At 53.7% G+C, this 7,426-nt stretch overlaps 1 protein-coding gene across 1 annotated transcript in view; it reads right to left on the minus strand.

The window, feature by feature from the left end:
* The window catches only part of CORO2B (coronin 2B), a 62,766-nt gene that overhangs the window by 4,160 nt on the left and 51,180 nt on the right, over positions 1-7,426 (minus strand). The window contains exons 4-10 of the mRNA XM_006758388.2: positions 7,054-7,218; positions 5,008-5,124; positions 4,779-4,883; positions 4,124-4,220; positions 2,328-2,440; positions 1,883-1,973; positions 1,557-1,696 (exon numbers count right to left, since the gene is read on the minus strand). Coding sequence (XP_006758451.1) covers positions 1,557-1,696; positions 1,883-1,973; positions 2,328-2,440; positions 4,124-4,220; positions 4,779-4,883; positions 5,008-5,124; positions 7,054-7,218 — 828 coding nt within the window. The remainder of the gene's footprint in view (positions 1-1,556; positions 1,697-1,882; positions 1,974-2,327; positions 2,441-4,123; positions 4,221-4,778; positions 4,884-5,007; positions 5,125-7,053; positions 7,219-7,426) is intronic.

Raw genomic sequence — 7,426 nt, forward strand, 5'->3', positions numbered from 1 at the left:
ATCTCCTCCCGCCCCCTCCTCCTGCATGCCCCCCCCCCCGCTCCCCACTTTCAGGGATTATTTAGAAGCAAATCCCATTTATCACATGATTCCATCCAGCCCTAGAAATTTTAACATCCCTCTATAATGGCACATAAACATATTACATAACAATTACCAGTTTGCCTGTCAATTTCCACTTGAAAACTGTGAGGTCCCAGAGGTCAGGAATGGTCTTATTTTTATGAATAATAGTGGTAATCATACGTTGGTGTGACAAGAAGCCTCTAAGGGGCCCCCCCCCCTTGTTATCCTCTCCCCTCAAGGGTCGAATGGACCTAGTGATTTTCAAATGAGTAGAATATGGCAGAAGTAATAAGATGTCATTTCCAAGGTTAGACTACCAAAGGGCTGTGGCACCCATCTTGGACACCCCTCCTCCTCACTCACTCCGAGGGAAGCCAGTGCCATGTGGTGAGCTGCCCCATGGAGAGGTCCATGTGGCAAGGCCCTGAGGGGGCACCTCTGGACAACAGCCATGAGAAACTGAGAGTCTCAATCCAACAACCTGGGAGGGTGTGAGTCCTGCCAGCAACCAGGTGAGTGAACTTGGAAGTAGATGAGCCACCAGGAGCGTCTACAGTTCTGGCTGATACTTCACACCCTCTTGAGAGACCTTGAGCCACAGGAACCCACAGAGACCATGCGATAATACATGTGTGTGGGTTTAAGTCACTGAGTTTTAGGGTAATTTGTTACATGGCAATAGATAGCTAATAGTCAGCCTCGTTGAGCACTTGATGTGAGCCAGGGAGAGCTGATCTCTTTCACGCTCACGGCATCTCATATCCCCATTTTGCCACCATGAAAGGGACTTAGAAAGGTCAGGAAACTTGTTCAGGCACAGCCAGGAAATGGGAGAGCCAGATGCCAAAGCAGGTGGGTCTACGCAGCCATCTCCACCTCAGCTGCATCAAGCCAAGTGCCTGGCACACGGTGGGTGTTATGTGAGTCCTGGCTGAGCTAAACTGTATTGGCACCGCAGACTGAGGGTGTGGTTAGAAAGACAAGCCCTCGGGGGCATGGACAGGGCCCAGCGACGACTGCTCCTGAATACTCCATGGCAAATGGTACAAAGAGCATTTCCATAGACATCCAGTGTCTTACACAAAACAGGAAATTGTCAGATCTCATCAGTGCTCCAGCGCCAGGAAGGAAGGCAGCGCTGTAATGCACGAGGCTGGGTTTCCTCTGTGAGTCAGGAATTTATGTCTCCTGTACCACCAAATGACAGCGACATTCTGCAGTGGATTCATGAGGAGACTGTGAGTCCACCGGTGGCTGTGTGGGTTAGTGAATTGTGAGGGTTGGGAGAGGGGCATCAATATCCCTGTGATATCCCAGCCTCTATTTACAGGGGCCAGAGGCAATGGAAGCCAACAGCAGGCTACTGATGGTGTTTGTCTCAGAAAGAAAAAGGCTTCAGAACGGAGCTGGCTTAAAGGCCTGACCCCTAATTGAAATGTAAAGGCCTCACTCTTCCAGGGCCTGTGGAGGTAATAACTTAAATTCCTTACCTCATTCTCTGTCCTGGGCGGGACGTTTTCTAATAAATCTATCCCATTGACCACAACGCTCTTCTTTTCTTTGATAGGAGCCTTAAATACCATTTTTGAGGACTTCTTATAACCTTCTTTCAAAGACATCAGCACAGGATCTAAGAAAGGCAAGGGACATATTCTCACTGACGATGGATGGACTGAGTCAGCCTCTTCTTGACGGCTGGCCAAGTGTGAGGGAAGTTCCAACAGGAGGATGTGCAGGGAAATGGGGTGAGCCAGACTGAAGGCAAAGCCCTCACACTCTTACCTCTTTCGTGAAGTCCACCCCTTGCGGTACTTACCTCGGTTGATGCCTCCCAGCCATTCATCAGGGGTCAGAGCTGGCTCCGTGCCTGGCGTCATGGGGTAAATGTCTTCCTGGTAGGAATCTGACTATAGTGGGGGGAGCGGAAGAGGGAATAGATGGGGGTGGGCAGCTGAGAAAACCTCTGCTCTGCAGTCAGACTTCTTTCCTCGCTGACCTTCAACCATGTTACCTGCTTTCCTGCCTCCAAGCCTTTGCATTCACAATGTCTCCCACTTGGAATTGCCACCCTGAGTTCATTAGCAAACAACACCGCCCCCACCTTGGAATGGCCTCCATTCCCCACCCCAAATTGGGCCTGAAGACCCAAGTCCACAGTAAAAGGGCTACTTCTTCTGGGCTCCTCCGGGGTCACCGTCAGCGGAGAGCAAGCTAGGATTTGAGGCAGAAGGCCCTTGGGAGTCCCGCCCAGCCCCACTCACCCTCCGGGGCACGATCATGGAGATGGGTTCGATCAGGCCCTTGAGAGTCACCAGCTTGTAGAAGCGGAATACCTCGCAAGCCGACACATCCAGCCCATGCTTGGGCATGACCCCTGTGGACAGTTACACGTGGCTTCCTGGGGCCCAGGGGGTTCCCCCTTGGTGTCCCTCTCCCTGATGTCCCCAGCCAAGGGGAGAGACCCCAGCGGTTGGCACTAGATTTGGAGCAATGGCCCCTGCAGAGGGCAGCGGGTGGGCTGAGGGCTTCATGAGTCAGTCTGTCCTGGGTGGTGACTTCTCACATAAGCCTCATGGGCCAGACCTGCTTGGCCGAAGTGCATGGTTTAGAATTGGGGTCTTTTAGGACTGGAAGGGGCTGCAGAAATATTGGGATCTAATCCATTCTTTTTATAGATGAGACTCTTGAGGGTCAGAAGGGAAGGGGCTTGTCCAAGGTCACAGAGTGTTGTTACAATATAAGCCACAGAACCCATCACCTTCTGAGATGAACTGGCTTCCTGAAATGTCTGTGTCCTTGATCCTCAGAGAAGAAGGAGGGAAAAACCTTTTTCCATGCACCCCTCAGATTTAAATGCAGCTTGTCTGCTGTCCTGTCATAGTCTTCTAGGACTGAGAGCAGATGTGTGCATATGTGAGTGCATGCATTGTCTGTGTGTGTCGTTAGCCACACTGTCCCTAACAGCTGCACCTACTGATCATCTACCGAGGGAGCAGTGTGCAGTGTGGTGTTAGGAACACAACCTTGGGGGTAGGGAAAACCCGGGTTCGAATCCTGGCTCTGACTGTTTTTATGGCTGGGAGTCCTTGGACAAATCATAACCTCAATGAACTTCAGGTTCATTGATTGGTTAGAGAAGGAAAGTAGTCAGGGGACTGAGTATGAAGATGCTCAATGCTGGGCAAGGTGAAGAGCACAGGCAACATTAGTTTCTTTCTCCATGATGTGACCATGCGTCAAGGCTCTACCTATCCTCAGCTGGAATGGAAAGGCTGCTCTTCCAGACAAGGTCACTCCAGGAGCTGGAGGGCAGTGGTGTAATGGCACCAAGTGGGATTTGGAACCAGCAGGCTGAGCTTGTGTTCTGCCTGGGTGAGTTACTTGGCCACTATGCACCTCCCAAAGTGCCGGCTGATGGTAAATGCTCAGTAGTGGCCACAGGTGAGGAAGATAAGAAATGTTTACCTTTGGTTCATCCCTCTGTCTCCTCTTCTCCCTGAGTTCTGCTGATGCCACTTTCTACACATCTCCTGGATTCATCCCCTTCTCCCCATTGTCATGCTGTCCCCCTAGTTACCATCATTTCTTGCCAAGAAATCCACAGTGGCCTCCTAACTGGTCTCTGTGCCTCCCTCCTGCCTTTCCAAATCCATGCTCCCGAGTCCACTCTCCCTACAGAAGCCAAGCAGTCTTCAACCAGCCTTTCAGATCACATCACATTGTCCCATCCCCTACTCACCCACCCAAGGGAAAGAAAACCCTCCAATGTCAGAACCGCGTTGGGCTTCCCATCTGCAAATGGGAATGAAGACACTGCATCCCTTCCCCTCTCCACGAGCTGCTGATGAACAGAGATCGAGGAGGACGCCAAACACCAAGGGTGGTGACCTTCACGGGAGCAGCACCTGTGGCTTCTATCTAACTTGCCCATGAGCTGTGGCCTTCTAAGCCTGATATTTTATTGGTGGTGGGTTGGGGGGAGCGTGTAATTCATGAGCCAAATATCCAGTCCCTTGTTCTACAGCCTAACAGCCAGGGCAGCTTCCTGACCCCTTACCTAGGCCCTTTTGCGGGGCCGGGGAGCGGAACTCCATGAGGTAACTCAAGTAGGGCTTCTCAGTGCTGATCTCATAGTACCGGATGTTTCCATCTCCCTGCGGGCAAGGAGAGAAGGAGGTGAGGAAGGTGTGTGTGTGTGTGTGTGTGTGTGAGGTTGAGTAAGCCCTGGTCCAGGGGTCTGCTGAAGAGAGCCTCCACTGTGCCTCAAAGGTGGTCAAAGACCAGGGAGACCTGGCCTCTGGTGGGCCTGCCACAGGGGACCCGCTGGGGGTGTGGTGCTGCTGCTGGTGGGTCTGTGTGTATAGACAGCTTTCCTGACAGTCAAGGCCATATTGGTCAGAGATCTCCTGGAAGGTGCCTCAAATTCCATCATTAGTCACAGTCCTCTACACCTCAGGCTCTGACCCTTATCCCAATGTAAAACCCTCTCCCACCCACCTCCGAAGGGATTCTGACATTGACACTTCAGTAAGAATATGTGTTAGACTTGAGGGTAGGTTTCAATGGAAAAAGAGTAAGAAAGACCCAGGTTGGCACAGGGGAAGGCCAGAGAGGTGAGGTTGGCTCTTCTTAGGGGAGTCGGGAAGGAGTGGGGGCCTCATGGAGGGAGGGGTCTCCCACAGGCTGCCCAGTCCCTCTCCACCTTCTACTACCTTTCCTGCCAGGTACAGCATGTGCGTGTCAGCGTCATAGAAGGGGAACAGGAGGCCGGAGAGCCCATCAATTTCCTCCTCGATCAGAGGCATGGAGAGGTCCTCCTGCGGGGAGGCGGCCAGCATCAGTTTGTGTCCAGGAAGGAGAGCATCTCACCTTCCCAAACGCCAGCAAAGCCCCCAGAGCTACAACCCTTTTATGCCACCACCCGGCCTCCGTGCAGCTGACCTGGTCCCAGAGGGCAATCTGTCGTGTGTTCCACCTGGAGACCCCGGTCGTGAGAAGCCGCTTCATGTTCCCCAGGAACACCACCCGGTTCACTCTGTGGTTTTTGCAGCTGGCCTCCTGGGGGGCAGAGAGAGCCAGTAAGTCAGGGCCCGGCCCCAGGGTCCCGTAGAAGACGGAATCATGGCCCCCAGGAGATACACCCACGTCTTCATCCCTGGAACCTGTGAATGTTTCCTTATTTGGAAAAAGGGACTGTGCAGATGTAATTTTAAGCTAAGGTCCTTGAAATAAAGGATCCCTTGGATTATCCACGTGGGTCCTAAATGCTATCCTGAGAGCCCTATAACAGGTGGAAGGAGATTCCACAGACACAGAGAAGGTGATGTGACCTCGGAGGCAGAGCTTACAGTGATGTGACCACAAGCCAAGGAAGCCCAGCAGCCACAGAAGCTGGAGGAGGCAAGAAAGGATTCTCCCTGGAGTCTCTGCTGGGAGTGTGGCCCTCCTGACACCGTGATGCCAGAACTCTGGCCTCCAGAACTGGGAGAGACTCCATATAGCAGCCACAGGAAAGAAATACAGGTCCTGAGGAGCAGGGGAGCCCCGAGACTGGGAAACCAGGCCTCTCTGCCGTGTCCCACAGCGGGTGGAGCACAGGGGAGGGGGCGCTAACGTTGACCAAGCCCCGGGCGGGGCCTGCAATGTGCCAGGTGCCAGGTGCTCTCCACAGGGCCTCTTGTTTAACCTGCACAGCAAAACCTACTGGCAGGAACCTGAGGACAGGGGACTCAGGCTGGCTCGCTGTTTGATGACTCACTACACCAGGGGCTCCTACGAAGCCGTCCTCTGCCTCCTCTCCTGCCTCCCAGCTCATGGCACTTCCTTTTCCTCCTAATGCACAACGGTCCTCTGCCCGGATGAGTCAGCATCAGGGAGAAACCAGAGGCTGGCGGAGCCGTGCACAGACCCAGGCTGGTACCACCCTCTCTGGCATTTAGTTCCAAGTTCTGCCAAAAAAGTGTAGCCAGGAGGAGCCCCTCACCCTCTCTGGGTTCGTGTCCAGGGTGTGAGGTGGAGGCTGGGTTCTCTGCTCTCTGGCACCTTTTCTGCTCAGCATGGGCTCTGGGGTCCATCCAGCTGGGTTTGAACTCCCGCTCCGCCATAACGGTGACATTCCAGTCTCCGACCCCCTCCAAAGCTCAGTGTCCCCACGTGTGAAATGGGAAGAGGAACAGTACCCACCTCAGAGGACTGTCATGAGGACTAAGTGAGGGGACGATATGAAGCCTGTGGCCCTACATGCCACACAGTGAGCACTGAGTAAATGCTGCTTAATATTAGTGATGCTAGTCACTAGGATAATTAGTAGTAGTAGCTGGCTTTTTGGCCTCACAATATTGGACTTTTCCTACATAAACACAACCAGGTCACCATCCATCCTTTCCTGTGTAGCAGGTAAATCTCAAATTTAATCCAAATTTCCCATCCCTCCTGGTGACTGGCATGCTCTAGGGGCTCAAGAAATGTTAATTTCTTACCCCCAAATGGCATCTAATCCCTTCCTCACAGTCAAGACACAAGAGACTCAAAAACCAAAACTGGAGTTAAGTTCATCATCATCCTCTGCACTTGGAGTTGTCCCCAGGGCTGGTGTGCCCGGAGGCATTACCACCAGGCTGGTCCCACACAGGTGGCTGGGCTGGGAGTCCAAAGCCCTCCTCCTGTGTCCAGGATGGGGCTCGGTCAGCACCCACAGATTCAAGTGCTGAAGGTGTCACCAGCCTCATCCCCAGTGCAGGCCGGAAGAATCCCATCTGGGGGGAGGGGTGCAGTGGCCAAGAAAGAGAACTAAAGCCCCTCTCCACCAAGGACAAGGCAGGGTTCCTGTGTGAGTCGAGAAGGGCCCAGAACAGACGGGACAGTCAACAGAAGTGCAGGCCAGGTGCATGAGAGGGGGGAGCTGGCTCGGCCTTTCCCTAGGCCAGGCTGAAAGCTGAGCCCCAGGCCCCAATACCTTCCCTTCCCCTCAAAAAAGTGGGGCTTCACCTGCAGAACACGGCCGGAGCGGGGCTCGATCACGCGCAGCTTCTTGTCCTTGCACGTGGTGGCGAGCAGGCTGCCGTCAGTGTTGAAGGACATGCAGAGGATCACGTCCGAGTGGCAGTCGATCATCTTCACGGGCTCACCCACGTCCAGATTCCAGATGAGGACCTGGGAGGGCAGGCATGCAGGAGTGGGATCAGCCCTGCTGCTGTCATTGGGCATCTGTCCCCGGTCCACGCCCAATGGCCCTGGGAGAGGTGCCCTGTGCAGGGTGGGGGTGTGCTGGGATGCAGGATGGTGTCCCTGAGATCTGTATCAAAGGCTGATGCGTCCCTGTCTCACAAACCCACTACTGTCCTGGAGCTCAGTTTCCACA

This window comes from Myotis davidii, unplaced genomic scaffold, assembly GCF_000327345.1.
Source record: "Myotis davidii unplaced genomic scaffold, ASM32734v1 scaffold673, whole genome shotgun sequence".
Taxonomy (NCBI): Eukaryota; Metazoa; Chordata; class Mammalia; order Chiroptera; family Vespertilionidae; genus Myotis; species Myotis davidii.